At 41.6% G+C, this 17,124-nt stretch overlaps 1 protein-coding gene across 2 annotated transcripts in view; it reads left to right on the top strand.

Annotated features, from left to right (window-relative positions):
- KIF5C (kinesin family member 5C) overlaps window positions 1–17,124 on the top strand; it is a 208,426-nt gene that overhangs the window by 95,650 nt on the left and 95,652 nt on the right. Inside the window, exons 4-8 of one of the 2 annotated variants that reach the window (XM_003405850.4) lie at window positions 6,592–6,696; window positions 11,120–11,168; window positions 11,446–11,501; window positions 12,193–12,280; window positions 13,637–13,761. In XM_003405850.4, the coding sequence (XP_003405898.1) occupies window positions 6,592–6,696; window positions 11,120–11,168; window positions 11,446–11,501; window positions 12,193–12,280; window positions 13,637–13,761 (423 nt within the window). Of the gene's footprint in view, window positions 1–6,591; window positions 6,697–11,119; window positions 11,169–11,445; window positions 11,502–12,192; window positions 12,281–13,636; window positions 13,762–17,124 lie in introns of those variants that run through there. The other variant, XM_023542961.2, reaches the window with a different exon arrangement.

Below are 17,124 nucleotides of genomic sequence, written 5' to 3'. Positions count from 1 at the left end.
AGGCTCTTCAGAAGAAAGGCCTGGCAGTTTGCGTCCAGAAGATCACAGACTTGAAAACTTTATGGAGCACAGTTCTCTCTGCAACACATGGGGTCACCATGAGTCAGAATCAACTTTGTGGCACTTGGCTTAGTTTTAATTTTTGGTAGGTAATCGAGGGCGTGACCCCAGCCCAAATTGCTAGCTGTAGATCTCTGCAGCGTCAGGGTGTGCCCTCCAGACAAAGCATGTCTACCAACAAAATTGGCCCCTTTTACTTCCTGTTGCCCTGCTTTTTACCTTGGACTCCTATAAGGCCTTCAGGGCTGGAGAATTCTTCTAAAGGCTAGGCCCACCTGACAGGGAGACGAGGCAGAGACAGTGGCTATTATGAGAAACTGCACTGAGGGAGTTTGGGGAATTCAGCTTATAAGCAGCAGGATAAGATGAATCTCTAATCCTTCAAGCTTAGGTTTTTTCATTTACGGTAACCTCCTGGGACTCTAACAGAGACAGCTGCTACAGAATTGGTTTAGCTTTTGAATCATTCCTGTTGAAGAGGAGATTTCAAAGGCAGGAGGCTAAAGTCCTCAGGGCTCTGATGTTCTATTCTCACTGATTTCACGTGTCGGGTACGGCTCTGGAGGATCTCACTTCTGTTGTGTTGACGTACTTTTACCCATTTTGCTGAAGACAAAGTGGTTCACAGACCGCACAGATTAGAGGAAGCCTGAGGTTTATTTGCTGCCTCTTCTCGGCTGAGTAGGACTGTTCCCTGGCACGTCTTCTCTGTGTCCCACATCCCACAGTGGATGCCTTGGAGACGCAGGCACTGTGACCCTGGCTCTGCCCCCGGCTGGTTGCCAGCCTCTCTCTTACTGAGCCCCAGACCCTTGACCTTTTAGACTCTAGAAAAATTGCATGTATAGATTTCCTGAGTCTTTGTAGCTGTGGGAAACAAACAAACAAAAAACTCCTTTATAAGTCATATAAATGCATATCAGAATAAGACAGCAACTTAGGAATCAGTCTGTAGGCTTTGGGGATATTATTAAACTATATACAAGAAAAAAAAAAAATTCACTGTTTATAACCCCCAAACTTAGGAATTGTTTTCTGGAGTGATCTTTTTAGCTTTGGGGCTAATGCATTTTTGGGTAATACAAGGTGTTTGCTAAATGTCAGAAATTTAAACTATCAAGGGAGAGACCTCTCCCTAACGTAACATCTTATTTGGGGAAGGGGAGGAAGGCTAGTTAAAACTAAAATTGGAGAATGTTTGTTAAATTAGAGCTTCTTAAGCTCTCTGTCCACCACTCGTCTGTCAGTTTGTCATACGTTGGTGGCTTGCATGATGCTGTAATGGTAGAAGCTATGCTGTGAGTATTTCAGATACCATCAGGGTCACCCATGGTGGACAAGCTTCAGCAGATTTTCAAGATTAGGAAAGACCTGGTGATCTACTTCTGAAAATTAGCCAATGAAAACCTTGTGGATCCCAACAGAATACTGTCTGATACAGTGCTGGAAGATGAGCCCCTAGGTTAAGAGGCACTCAAAGTGCACAGTGGCTACAACACTGGGGTCAAATAAGCCAACGATCCTGAAGATGGCGCAGGACCAGACAGTGCTTTGTTCTGTTGTACACAGGGTTGCTATGAGTTGGAGGTAACTCGATTACAACCAGCAGTGACAACATGCCCTCTCAGCTTCAAGGTGTAAGCTTAAACAGTGCCTACAGCAGTGTGGCCACTCAAGGGGGGCCTGACGGAAAATGTATTCTGCAGAGGTCACGCCTGCAGTTCCTTAAATTCTGTGGTCTCTTCATCCTTGTCAGTTTTAAAAGATTCCCTGCATGAGTTGTTTTTCTTTATTGTGACTTTGGAAGATTGCATATGATGCCTATAGTAAGAAGGGGTAGTGTGGATGTGAGTCCTTTCCTAGTACTCTCCCACCCCCGCCCAACTTCATCTGGTTCTTTCTGTAGGTTAATGAGAGATGGCAAAAAGGAAGGAGAGATTTTGGGACAGGAAAGGAGAATCCCCAAGCTGAAGTCACAGAGACTGTAGGAGACCAAGAAATCCAGGACCCTGGAATGCAATTAAATAAAAAAATCTGCAGAGTCTGCAACATCTGAAAGGAGGATTTTATGTATTTGGAATTATACATTGTGATCTTTCAGAGGCTTTAGGAGAAGGGAATGTTAACTCCCTGAATAGTCACGTTTTAAAGCTGTTTTTCATTTTAATCTCCTCATTTTTGTCTGACGTATAGTGGTGATTCCATTACCTTCTATTGAGGGGAACAAACAGATAAACCTACATAAAATTGGAAAGATTAGCCTCTCACGATGGAGCATTTAAGGAGGATTTTCAGTAAAAAAAAAAAAAAAGAAATGCTTAACAGTGTTGGTGATAAGCTGGTAGGACATGGTAAGGCAGAGAGCCCTGGGCTTGTGAAGTCCAAGCTCATGGGGAGGGCTTGGAGGAAGGTTTCTGGAGGTGCTGGATGCAGTGGAGAAAGGAGGCTTTCTTTTTGTTCAGTGTGTGATTTCTGGAAAGGACTTCTCATGACTCTCTTCAGCACACTGATATAAATGGAGGGAGATACCCTGTGTTTTTCCAGTGCCCGATGGCACACCTGGGGCCGTCCTGAATGGTGCAGGCTCCCAGCGCCTGGGCCAGGCGGGCCAAGTGGTTTTTAATGAGCTGCTGAGTGCACTGATTCTCCTGTGCGCTAACTGGCTCCCTGCCTTCCAGTCTTAAATGTTTCAGGAAACTCTCCTGCTCAGGAGGTCAAGGAGGCCATTAGGGCTAGAACAAAGAGAGTCTTGTTCAATGGCAAATGGCCTGGGTCTTGTTTCTTCTTTCATAGTGCTCCCAGAAGGTCACATTCAGAAATGGGAAAAGTTTTGGGAAAGAACTGTACAGGATCCAGTTATAAAAATGTTTTTCCATTTCTGTTTTCTGGGAGAAATGAGATGATAAGATGGTGTATTTCTTTGCTATTCAAGTCCACCCCTGAACCTCCAGTCAAACTAAAATGTTTTCTTCACGGGGGTATTGTTCTTTCTCAGCTCCTGTAACTTTGTTGTGTTACTCCCATCTCATCTTTCCTCCTACATCCTCTTGGCCTATCTTTAAGCTTATTCATCTCTCAAGGTTTGTGTCCTCAAGGACGCCATGCAACATCACCCCAGGTGGAAGGGACTTTTCTGTCCTCTGAGTTTCTATAGTTCTCTGCTTCTCTACCCGTTTTTATTGCCTGAGTTGTTTATTGTGTGTGTATATTTCGTTTGCAAGATAATCAATGTAGAAGCCGTGAAGACCTTTATGGGACACCTCTCTTTCTCTCTTTCACAGACACGCACACATGCACGCGCACACACACTTGCAGATTTTGTTGGCAGGCTCAGTTGACTGAGCATAAAGACCCTCACCACTCTTGGCTTATGAGCTAGATCAAGCAACATAGCCCTAATCCTGTGGTAGATTTGGGTGTCACTTCTGTCAACGTGCTTGGTGTTATCATGCCTTCTCAACATTTACTTCCCTCTCATGTGATTTTAAGGTGGACCTTCAGGAACACCTATCCCTGATTCTGCCTTGGTCTTAACCCTGGCAAAGGGCACACAAAGGGATGCCAGTACTTGTATAAACCAGGAATCAATCGGAAGATAAATGTGTTGAAAGGGAAAGCATCTAGGGAAGCAGATTGAGTCAATTAGAAATGATTTTTGGATTATCAATCATTCTTCCCTGGCCATGGACCCCAAAGGAGAAGCTAAAAGTTATCATGAATTATTAAAGAGCTCTGGAGGGTGTAGGTGGGGGAGAGTTCTCTGATTTGATCAGGCAGAGATATGCATTTGTGCCATAGGTATTATTTCTGCTAACAGTTTCCACAGCTGAGGATACATGGTGATCACTCTCTGATTTATTGTATGTTTATGGTAGCCTATGCAATTTAAAAATTCCTGATTTGAGACTCTAGCCTCAGTTATTTGGTGCTGTTTTCATATGATATGTATTAATGGTCTGGGATAGAAATGTGTTTTCAAACTCTTTAGGTCAAATAAGTTCCTGGTTAATGAGAACTTGCTATGAGCTGAGTAATATAATAACACTTATTGAACCCTTAATGTATTACTAAGCACTTTATATAAGCTATTTAATTAAAATTCCACAATAATTCTATGTGATAGTTACTACTATGCTGTACTGAGTATCATAAGCATGGGGGCAGGGAGAATACATGTGTACCAGCCATCCCTGTCATTAGGGATTTTACAGCCTGACTAAAACACAGAATATAAACACGTAAAGTGAGTTAAGATTCTTAACAGATGAGGGTGTGCCAAGGAGTACCCATTTTCCCAGAGAATGTTGCCAGAGGCTAGATGCATCTGAATTCAGTCTTTCTCTTGCATTTAATAGAGTGGAAGACCAGGAGTCAGGTGTGAGGAGCTGGCTTAATAATATAAAGTGAGTTGTGGCTTGTATTTAGGGTTGGGGTTCACATGAGTTCTTGCTTTTAGTAACTCAAATGTTGGCTTGAAACTCAGCCTTCCAGAGAGGCACGATGTGATGAACCCCTGAAGAAAAAAAGAGGGTTTAATTGAGAACAAGGAAAGAGATCTTCCAGGTATTGGACAGATTTAGAACAAGGGTATGAGTCAAAATTGTGAAGATTGTTAGCATCCCTGGAGCCCAACAGTGGTTAAAGAGCTATGACTGCTAACCAAAAGGTCAGCCGTTCAAATCTGCCAGCAGCTCCTTGGAAACCTTACGGGGCAGTTTTACTCTGTCCTATATGATTGCCGTGAGTCGGAATTGACTCGACGACAGCGGTTTGGTTTTTTGGTTTTTGGAAGACTGAAGAAGAAACTGAGTTTTTTACTTTTCTTCCAGTTCCATTTGCTCCTAGAGTTTTGTAACTTCCTAAAGGTATGGAGGTTGGTAGTTTGAATCTGCCAGGTGTTCCTTGGAAACTCTGTGGGGCAGTTCTACTCTCTCCTATAGGGTTGCTATGAGTCAGAATCGACTTGACAGCAGTGAGTTTGGTTTTTTTCCTTTTTTTAAAAAAGGCATGGAAAATGTTTCAGGTCTTTGTTGTTATGTTGTTGTTAGGTGCTATCGAGTCAGTTCTGACTCATAGCAACCCTATGTACAACAGAACGAACAGTGCCTGGTCCTGTGCCATCCTCACAATCGTTGTTATGCTTGAGTGCATTGTTGCAGCCACTGTGTCCGTCCATCTCATTGAGGGTCTTCCTCTTTTTCGCTGACTGTCTGCTTTACCAAGCATGATGCCCTTCTCCAGGAATTCATCTCTCCTGATAACATGTCCAAAATTATGTGAGACGTAGTCTTGCCATACATGCTTTAAGGAGCATCCTAGTTGTACTTCTTTCAAGACAGACTTGTTTGTTCTTTTAGCAGTCCATGGTATATTCAGTATTCTTCACCAACACCATAATTCAAAAGCATCAGTTCTTCTTCGGTCTTCTCTATTCATCATCCAACTTTGGCATGCATATGAGGTGATTGAAAACACTATGGCTTGGGTCAGGCTCTCCTTAGTTTTCAAGGTGACATCTTTGCTTTTTAACACTTTAAAGAGGTCTTTTGCCCAGATTTGTATTTGTATTTCAGGTATACAGTTGCCAGTTACCACTTCAGACCTGCAGGCTGTGTATCTGTGCTCAGATGGATTCTTTAACACACGTATAGAAGAACTTACATGCTCATTTGAGTGTGGGCCTAACGAAAGGCTCTTTCAAAGCTGTACACTTATGTCAATGCTAAGGCTATTGTTTTAAATACTTTCAGAACTTTTCCTGAGGAATTACCTTAGATCCTATAGCATAAATTTTTCAATGTTTTCGGAGGTGGCAAATTTTGGATCATAGAAATGGATTTACCCTTTAGGTAAAATGAATAGAAATGGAAAAAAGAATAGGAAAATATTTAAAAAGTGGATTTAAGTACAACCAGAAATTATTTGGAGTCAGTCATCCAACTGGGAATGACAGATTTTAAAAAGAAGCTGATACAACTGATTTTTTTGATGGGCTTGTAAAGTGATACTGAAGGTATCACATTTTTGAGCAATAATGACATTAGTGAAATTATGCCTATTCACTCTCAAGGAGATTTCATTGGAGGAGATTAACTTAGGCTTCTAGGTTCTAAAAATTAAAAAACAAAAACCACGTTTAATACATTGAAGTTGCCCATATATTCTCATTCATTCTCCTGCTCTTTTTCCCTCTTTCTCTCTCTCTCTCTCTCTCTCTCACACACACACACACACACACACACACACACACACACACACACACAGATTTGCTGCCCTGAGTGGCAGCATGATTTATACTGTGGTGTTACAGAACAAGCTCTCCCCTGCTGGCTATAAAGGCCAACACATTGAGTTATTCTGTCACTTTCGGTCTGTTAGCATGTCAGGTAGGTCCCCAAGAGAGCAGATAGTCCATGTGTGTACTCCCTGTTCCATGGAGTTCTGTTTAGAAAACTGAGGTATGATCCATTTTCTCATTCACATACTTCCCAGAGCTTTTAAACTGCCTGTGTTTGTATTTTCTGGTTTTAGGGAAAGCTGCATGACCCTCAACTTATGGGAATCATCCCAAGGATCGCACACGACATCTTTGATCATATCTATTCCATGGATGAAAACCTGGAATTTCACATCAAGGTAAGATGGAGTCCCAACAGAAGAAATGGGCCAAAAATCATGTTTCTTGGACTTTCTCCTTTATGTTGCTGTAAAAGATGATCTTATCGAGTTTAAGTAACATCCCTATAGTAAAAGAAGCAATATTTCTTATTTAATGCTTAGGCTAATTTTTAGATATCTGGATGGTTGGCTTGAAATATTGAGAAAACTAAAATAAAAGCCCTTGTTTAGGATGGAATCATCTTGATAGTTGCCTGAATTCTACCCTTTACCATGTGGATTTCTGAAGCTATGACTGGAATGTGTCCATGTTTGGGTTGGGATAGCATTTCCCAAAGTTTGTTCCTTGAACCACAGTTTCTCATTGTTTATAGGTGGGATACCAGAGAAAAAGGGTTGCTATGAGTCGGAATGGACTCGATGGAAATGGGCTTGGTTTTTTTTTTTTTGGTGGCTAAATAAGTTGGGAAAATGCTTTGCTGAACAAGAGTAAATTATCAGAAGCTTTAGTGTGCTGTTTTGCTATTCACCTATGCAAAAGGACATGTACTATATTTTGTTTCTCAGCTTATATGACTGTGGAAACATTTTTTACCCTCAGAGTATAAAACACTGGCGTTCTGAGGAACATACTTGGGGAAATGTTGGAGAAGAGGATGCTTCTCGTTTGTCTTCTTCTCATTCTATTTTCATTTTTGTTGTTGGTGGTTTTTATTTTACTTTTTTATTACCACAACCTGTGTTTGGCTTAAATTTGAGCTGAAAGGGAGATTTCTACTCTCTTACTATAGCTGTCAAGTCATAAAATTTGGCATTAGGGATGTATTCATTGGAATGTCTTTGTAAGTGACAGAAAGCCACTTGTTTAAGGGAAGAGAGGAAGCTGTTAAAAGATAGGAACCTGATGGAAGACATTGAGGGTGGAGTTGGGGGGATGTGGAGAATCAGGAAGTCCAGTCCCTACTTTTCTTTTATTTAGCTTTTTCAAAATTGAGATATAATTCACATACCATAAAATTTGCCCTTTTAAAGTGTATAATTCAATGATATTTAATATATTGACAAAGTTATGCAACCATGACCACTATATAATTCCAGAACATTTTCATCATCCTAAAAAAACCCCTATATCCATTACAACCACTGCTTTTCTGCCCTCTTGTTTTAATCCTTCTCTTGCTTCATACTGTCTTTTTCCTGTTTGGGCAACATGGCAGCTCTTGCCCCAAATTCCCCTCTTTCTACTTCCAAATGCCCTAGGGAAGGGGCTCACTGGCCCATCTTGCAGTGGGTGCTTACTCCAGGTCCTATTAGCTGTCTGGTCCCTGCCACTGTGACTGTGGAGAGCGTGTAGAGAAGGATACCATGGAGGCAGGGAGGTGGAGCTGAGCAGATCAGCCCCAAGAGATATCCCTTTAGGCTGAGACCTTAGTCCATCAGGTCCTTCATTTCAGAGATAGGGTAACTGAAGTTCAAGAAAGTAGAATTAAATGGCCAAAGTTACATACCAAATTATTGGCAGAGCTGAAAATAGACCCTAGGTCTTCGAACAACCCCCCACATGCAGTACTTTTTCCATTATATTATCATTCCTCCCTTATTTCTGCTATGTGCCTTTACTAAGGCAACAACTGTTTGTCCAATTATAAATTACACATCTGGAAAAATCCCTTTTCCTTACAGTTCCCTGTGTTGGCTGAAGCCTGACTCTATTTCTTGCCAGAGCTCTTGTATCTAAGGATACAGAAGTTCATTGCTTTGATTGGATCAAGATTTAGGAGCTTAGTACATCTTTAAGGCTGCTTGCATTTAAATACTTTAAACTACTGCAGAGTTCTTATGTGATAATCCTGGAGTAAGATGTTAAACCAATTACTGCCCTCAAAATAGGATCTTGTATTGGTGAGTAGTGTCTGGAGTCTTAAAAGCTTATGAGCAGCCATCTAAAATACAACTATTGGTCTTCACTCATCCGGAGCAAAAGAGAAAGAAGAAAACCATATACCCAAAGAAGAAACAAGTATACAGAGCCAATAGTCTACATGAACAATGACATGACCTACCTTGAGACCAGAAGAATTAGATGGTGCCTGGCTACCACTACTGATTGTTCTGACTAGGGAGTCAATAGATGGTCCTGGATAGAATGTGTGAGAAATGTAGAACAAAACTCAAATACCTAAAAAAGGGCAAGATTTAGTGGACTGGTAGAGACTAGATGAACCCCTGAGAGACCATTGCCCTGATATACGCTTTAAACTTGGAACTCAAACCACTCCCAGAGGTCACCTTACAGTCAAATGACAGATTGGCCCATAAAATATATTATATCACTCATGAGTACTGTGCTCCTCAAAATCATCATCTAGATGAACCCAAACGGTAAACATTTACCCTAGACCAGAGATGAGAAGACGGGGGGACAGGGAAGCTAGATTAATGGAAATAGAACAACCAAAGTAGAAATAAAAAAAATGGTATTGTGAAGAATGTAAGCAGTGTTACTGAACAGTATGTATAGAAATTGTTAAATGAGAGCCGAATTTCCTGTGTAAACTTTCACCAAAAACAGAATAAAAATGTATATATATAAAAATAGGATCTCGTATCAAAATTATTAAGATAAAAATAGCCGTAGCATAACAGGGAAAACACACCACCTTCTGAGTCTCTAGGACTAAATTTAACAGTCCAGGTTTCTGTTATGCAGTTGTAGCCATGCACACTCATTCACTCATTTCATGAATAGTAAGTGTAAGTGGGCAGGTTAGCTGTTGACTGCTTTGTATTTTGACCTGTGTAGTGACAGGCTTAATCAAGAAAAAGAGGCTAGATTAAGGCATTATTGAAAATCTGGCCCAGAAAATGAGTCCTGTAGAGGTTTTAGAACACGTTATTTCTTAATACCAAACAATGCCTATTTATTTTTCTTCCACCTGGTCTCATAAATAATTTGAAAGGACAAAACAAAACGAAAACCAAGAACAAAACTCAAACATAATAACCAGTATGTGCTGTGGTAAAAAATTCGTAAATCAAAATTCTCTTTCTACTTAATGTGGACAGGATTCTAACTGCCCCATTTGTTAAATATCTAGTTCACGATTGCTTTGTAGATGTAATGAATTTTCTCTGTAGTCTGTGAAAATAAGCCCACATGTTTTAAGATTTCAAAGATAACAGAAAGGCCTTAATGAGAATCAGACTAAGGCTGAGTTGGTTGCAGGAAGGGCCTGGTTAGCGATACCTAGGACTGGACATGCCTGACCCTTAAGGGTTCAGGCAATGGGGAGAAGTTTCAGTGGGTGGTAAAGTTAGCGATGATAGACAGCGGCAGACGAGTGTTCAGGTGGGAATCCACACAGCCCCCTGTAGTGGCAGGGTTGGTCCCCAGCTGCCGTGTTCATATCCCAGCTTTACAACTGTTCTCTTTTTGGTCCATTTCCTTGTTAATCTGGGAGGCAAATGGCAGATGTAGGCAGAGTACAGAATCCTAGAGGGAATTTTTGACATCCCAAAGTCTATTGGCTTCATTTGACAGATGGGAAAATTGAGGCTTAAGGTCTTGGTTATGTGTGAATTAATTGCCCAAGATCAGATATCCAGTTAACAGTGGTTCTCAAAGGTCAGCAGGCATAAGAACCAACTGGGGAGTTGAGGAGCAGACTCCTAGGTCTCATTCTCTGAGGTTCTGATTCAAAAGAACTGCATTAGAGTTCAGGGCTCTCCAATTTAAACACATGCTATAGGTGATGCTGGTGCAGGTGGTGATGGGGCTGAGGGTTGAGAATAATGAATTTGAATGCTTTTTTTCCCCTCTCACAGTCTCATTGCCTTCCATTAAATAGCATTTTGTTCAAATCCTTCCTGCACCCCACAAACTTGGCCACCATCACCAGTCCCCACCCAGTTCTTTCTGAGCTCTCGTCCTTTTCAGCACCTTTCCATTACCTCCCTTCCCTGCTTCCTTCATGTTCTCTCCCGGTCTGATGAAGCTGTCAGTATCATACTTGAAGTGGGTGAGTCCTACTGATTTTAGACAATTACTTGCAAAGGATGTTTTATATTCTGGTTGTTGACATACCCAGAAACTTGGTTGGGGCTTATTTAAGGTCAAACCTAGAGTCATCCTATAAGTGGGTTCCTAGCACATGATGGAAACAACACCTGGACTGACACTATAGGGGGCTGTGACGTGTGGGGATGGAGAGTGGTCCACACTTGGGCAGGGAGGCATAGAGCAGGCAGATGAATCAGAAGCAGGAGGAATACAGTAGAATCAGGCGAGAGCTCTGCACCCCAGGATTCTCTGTATCTTTACTCTGGATCCTCTCTTACTCTTCTTAGCTATGCTTGGCAAAAAATTTTATAAGTTCTAATGCTGATGTTTTCAAAATACAGTGTGGCATTTCTGTTTCAAACTCAATTTGTTTTTAACCAGGTTTCCTATTTTGAGATCTACTTGGACAAAATAAGGGACTTACTCGATGGTGAGTAACCTCAGTGCTTGTTCTTTATTTGCTCTGTAATTAAAATCCAGGGAGCTTGAAAGGATTTCTAGCACTTCTGCTTAAAGAATTAATGAAAACTTGTAGAGGTGTTCTATTGCTTTCGGGCTACATGCTTTTTTCTCAGCCAAGGCTTGAACTTGCATATTGCAAAGAGATTAGATTTGCCTGTCTTCTGTAACAATTTCTATTTTTCCTCCAATATAGGGTCTTTAACTTTTCTTTTCTTCTTTGCATGTTGTTATTATCATCTCTGTAGTGTCCAAGACAAACTTGGCTGTTCATGAAGATAAAAACAGAGTCCCATATGTAAAGGTATGAGGAAGACTCGATTGGTGATGCAATTGATTTCTCTCCACTCACCATCATAATTATTGTATGAGATGCCCGGAATATTATCAATAAAGGGCATACAGCTATTTAACCATGTTCCTTATATTTAATATTCACCTGGTTAAATTTTATTTCTCATTGATGTAATTTTATCACTGATGTCTAAGAGATAAGAACTGCAGAAGTGAACAAATATTTAATATTTACATTTAAAGAAGCTTTGGTATTGAGTTGCAAGGGTTTATATTTCACAGTTAGGGGAAATCTTTTATAGCATTATTCCTAGAACTTCCAAGTGTTTAATTAAATTTGGTGCCTAAAATTTTAAATAAAGATGGGAGGGCAAAACCAAACTTTGTCCATTTCTTCTTCTTTCATTAATTTTCTTCTTTTAATCTCCTGTATCCACTGCTGGTGAGTATGAATATGTACTCACAAATCTAAGAAAATCAGATAATTGTTTTATGGTTTACTTTAGGTTTTCCTAGGGTTTCTCAGAATTTTCTTTAATGTAGAATTCAAGCCCTAGGCAAGGAGGAAAAGTTGTTGGATCTACATTTCAACCTGTGTATTCATCTGCTCCTCTAGAAGAGAAATGGGGAAATGTTTAGCTGTTTTAAAATATTATTGCTTTTCAGTGTTGTTAATGGTGAACCTGTGGACTCTGTTCCAGGGGTGCACTGAGCGGTTTGTGTCAAGCCCTGAAGAGGTCATGGATGTTATAGATGAAGGAAAAGCTAACCGACACGTGGCCGTAACAAGTAAGTGTGATGGTCAGGGTCCTCCCCGTCACTTAGGTTAAAAACACCTGCCTGCGAACCAGGAGAGGCGGACACTGAGGTGGAGTTGAAGTAGTGGATGTGAAGGTGTTTGGAAAAGCAGTGGCTGTGACACAAACATGAGGGTGTGTGCTGTAGGAGTCTGTCTGGCAGTCAAGTGAAACAGTGCCTTGTATCTGGAGAGTTCTCTGAGGTTCATATGAAGAGGAGCTGAAGGAACTAAAGAAGGGAGCTTGGAGGAGAGAAAAAAAAATTGGGGGAGGGGGGTGTGGATAATACAATATATTTTAACAACTTCAAGGTGCTGTCCTTAAGAAAGAGGGTCAGCTGCTCTGTCTGGTCCGAATGGCTAGGACGATGTAGGATGTCGAAGCTACAGGGAGGCAGGTTTCGAGCTACCACAGGAAGAACTCTCTAATCCTCCTAGCTGCCCCAAGTAAAGCCTGCTGCACAGAGTTAATCAGGCCCCTGTCATGTTGTAGAAGGGATTCCGGCCAGCACTGGCTCGCTGGCTGGTCTATCCTAAGTCTCTTCCAACCCAACGTTCTGTGAGTCCGTGATCCAGACCTGTAATCCAGACCTGTAGGCCGAACTCCACTCCTTTCTTTCTTCTTTAAAATACATGTGTACATATGTACCCACACAGGCACATATATGACAAAATGTAAGATTGATATTCTTATAGTAATAGCATCGCTTATTTGTAACAATGTTATTCACTCTGTTTCTTAAACTATTGTTAATCATGAGTTATTCATGGCAGACCTAACAACTATTTTGGTCTAGAACGTTACTGTTGTTCTTACCATTCTGGTAAGGTGGCTTTAAGAAATGACTGGTAGTGGAGGTTGAATAAGACAGTCTCTGGGGTCTCTGTGTGCCTGGTGGACAAGGTCCAGGGTCCAAAAACATTTTTATTTCTAGTACCCCATTCTAATGAAGCATATTTAATCTTTGAGAGCTTCTGTGAGCCTTAGCATGCGTGGGGGGCTTAAACTGAGCTACAGGAGGAATCTGAGCTCCTGAAGGTGAGAGTCAGGCTTGATTAGGTCTTGGAGGATGGAGGCATTGGTCCGAGCTAGAGAATGGGTCATCTTCAACCCATGACTAAGATTTTTACATGACTTTCTGTCCTACTTGAGACATTTTGGATCTTTTATTTCTGGAATAAGCGATGTTTTTAAGAAGAAACGGTGGTCTCAGAAAAATTTTAAAATTGGCTGGGCTTCCTTAAAAAGATGGAGCTATTGGGCATGATTTGTTTTGCTTTTTAGGTGAGGGCTTTACTACTTAAATTTATGTGTTCTTTGTAGAGCCGTAAACTATTTTGTTTTTCAGACATGAATGAACACAGCTCTAGAAGTCACAGTATCTTCCTGATAAATATTAAACAAGAGAATGTAGAGACTGAAAAAAAACTCAGCGGGAAGCTTTATCTGGTTGATTTGGCTGGAAGCGAAAAGGTAATTGGTCCTTTATGTGCATTATCTGTAATTTTACCCTGTTGCTTGCTTCAGTGTGCAATGGTATAATTTTTGTAGCTTCCTATTGCCTGGTTTTAAAGAGCTTTTAATGTTTCTGATGTTGTGCCAAGAAGTTATTAAATTTAACCTTTGTTTTCCTGCCCTTTCTTTTCTGGTCCTAAATTCCCGTATTCATGTCACAGGCAAGGGCTTTGAATGCTAACTCTGATATATGCTCAGTAGGCTTCGGTGACAATGTCAGGCAAACGTTTGTCTGAACTTAGCCTAGCAAAAGAAATTGTGCAAATACAGGAGGGACAGAACTTGAGAAAAGGAAAGATCTTGTGTTGTACCAGACTCAAGAAGGCTAGGTAAGGGCTTGGCCATTGAAGTGTGACAGTCCTGCCCCTGCAGGCTTGTTTTGCTGATAAAAGATTTGGAACCTGGAGAGCTCTTTGCATTTCCTGGTTCTCTGGGCAATAGGCATGGACTGACTCTTTGTCTGACATGGGTGGCCTTGGTTCCTTCAGACTGAGGCCAAGGCCGGTTGTCAGTCTTTTAGCTACAAGCCCTAACCATTTTTTGGTGTGTCAAGACGTTCTCTTTGGCATCTGTATCCATCCCCTGCCAGGCCCTTGCTGGGCTCATATGCCACACCAGATAGGCCTCCCAGAACCCGATCCCCTTGGACAACATCACAGAGCAAGTCCATGCTAAAAATTCCCCCTGGCCTCCGTCATCACTGGTGTCACCCTGATTATTTCTGTCAGGCTAGCCGTGAAGCTTAGTCAGTCTCCATAACTGTATCCCTGATCCTCGTTTACTGTACCACACCACTGAGTTACACGTATGCTGGTTATGGCCATGGACATCCAAGTAAGTAATGGCTCCTTGCATTGTCCTCTGGCATGCTTTTGTAAAGCTGTGAGCATAGAACATCTGGATATTCATGGTTGGAAATAAAAAATTTCGCTGGTATGGGCTTGTCACTTGTTTCAAACAGAAGTTCACTCAATGGAAATGACAAAGCAGTATTGTTTAGTTCTGTCGTTGTTGGTTGCTGTTGAGTCGGCATTGACTCATGGCTACCTCACAGAATAAAACATTGCCCAGTTCTCTGCCATCTTCAGGACTGTTGGTACGTTTGGGTCCACTGTTTTGGCTATTGTGTCAGCCCATCTCATTGAGGGTTTCACTCGCTTCCACTGACTCTCACTTTGCCAACCATGATGTCCTTTACTAGCAACTGGTCTTTCTGATGACATGTCCAAAGTTAGGGAGCTGAAGTCTCTCCTTCCTAGCTTCCAAGGAGCATTGTGGTTGTATTTCCTCTAAGACTAATATGTTTGTTTTTCTGCTAGTCCACGGTGCATTCAATATTAGTTCTAGACTGACCATTAACTAGAAGGATTGGTGTTACTGATACACCAACTGCATGGGTTGATGCAGAGAGCCTGAGCGACCCCTTCACTCTTTCCGGGCTTGCCTTCTCTTTCCCTTTAGAGCCCAGAGATGGGTATTGCAGGCCTAATTGCAGCAATGCTGGCAGTTCAGAACAGAGGTGTGTCCTCTGCACAGTGTTGATGGCTATTGCAAGTGATATTCACGAGGCATTTTAAAGTTCTCGTGCTTTATATAGTTCCTTTTGTTCACATCTGTTTTGCTTTGCCTTGTATGTGCCTACAACAATGTGTCAATGTTATTTAGGAGAACAGAACCCAGGGCTTTATTTCCCATCTCCCCTAAATGGCATGCTTTCCTTGGGCTGGCAATTTGACGTCACCGGAGCTCAGCTTCCTTGTCTGTAAAGGGAAGTGATAGTACCTGTCTTGCATGTTTCATGGAGTTAAGATGCTTAAATATGAAAGCGCCTTGAAAAACACATAGTGAATAGACTATTATTATTTGTGACCCATGAGCTACATTATTTCTCTATCCATAAGCAGGGGTATCACACACATAATTTCAACAAAGATAAGAATCTATCCTATTTGCAAAAACCTCCCCCAGGAAATGCATTCATCTCTATCATTAGGAATTTCTCCTTTATATGTAATTGGAATCCATCTTTCTGTGGTTTAAAATCATTTCCCCCCTTTTCTCCCTTCAGAGAGCAGCTGCTCACCCAGCATCATTTATCCAGTCAGGGGAGCTATGAATCATGTTGAGCTCCTGCATTTTTTCTGGCATCTGTAAACTGCTGCTCCATACCTAGAGTGAATGCTGTAAATGTGAAATTACCAGTAATAACACAGCAGAGGGGGAGCTGTGGTCCCTCTGACTGCAGAGGAAACAAGACCAATTCACAATGTAATATACATTTTCCTGACTTTTCGTGCCTCTCCACGTTTTTTGCCTTTTGGGTAATTGTTACCTTTTCCCCCATGGGAACGTTTTAGTTATCTAGTGTTTACATAACACAAATAGCACAAAATCTTACAGTTTGGGAGGCTAAAAGTCCACATCAGTGTCTCTGCCATGTCAGTTCCTTCTTTGTCGGTAGCCCTGGGTGTCACATGGTTCCTTGGCTTGTAGACGATCCTTACATGGCCACATGGCATCTGTCTTCCCCCTGCGTGTGTCTCTGTCGCTGTTCTGGGCTTTTTATAACTCAGAAGTGATTAGGTTTACAACCCACTCTTATGACCTTATAAACATAACAAAAGAATATCTATTTCCAAACAGGATCACATGCATAGGTACCAAAACAAAAAAACTAAACCCGTTGTCGTCGAGTCAAACTGCCCCATAGAGTTTCTAAGGAGCGCCTGGTGGATTCGAACTGCTGACCTTTTGGTTAGCAGCAGAAGCACTTAACCACTACACCACCAGGGTTTCCTGCACAGGTACAGGGACCAGGAATTCATTGTATATTGTGGGGGCATAGTTCAGTCCATACCAGGAAATAAGTAGGGAAGAAACAGAGAGTCAGGACAACTATCCTTGCCACCTGTTGCCCTTTGCCTGAATTTGAAACTTATAATTCACTGTATATCCACTTTTTGTGACTCAGGACAGTGTTTTTTCTTACCTAGCGCTTCTCTGTGCGCTCCCTCCAGTGTGGCGCCTGTATTTCAGTCTCTCAGGACCCCTGCCTAGCCATGGAAATAGCACTTTCGGAGCCTTGTTTCCCTGGATTGATGTCCCCAGGGGAAGCATCTACAGTTCTCCCACTTGAAGCATTTCAGCCATTCCCCTAAAACCTAATTGAGAGGAAAATGATGAGAGAAGAGATCCCCAGCCTCACACGCGAGGGACGGATTTATCAATGTGGCTCTTATTTACTCTTATTTTCACTTGCGTTCCAGGAGGATTCTCCTTTTGCCCTTCTATTAACTTGCATTTTCTACTTGGTGCTTCTGT

This window comes from Loxodonta africana, chromosome 6, assembly GCF_030014295.1.
Source record: "Loxodonta africana isolate mLoxAfr1 chromosome 6, mLoxAfr1.hap2, whole genome shotgun sequence".
Taxonomy (NCBI): domain Eukaryota; kingdom Metazoa; phylum Chordata; class Mammalia; order Proboscidea; family Elephantidae; genus Loxodonta; species Loxodonta africana.
Note: the sequence above shows the minus strand (reverse complement) of the source record. Positions and strands in the feature narration are given on the sequence as shown.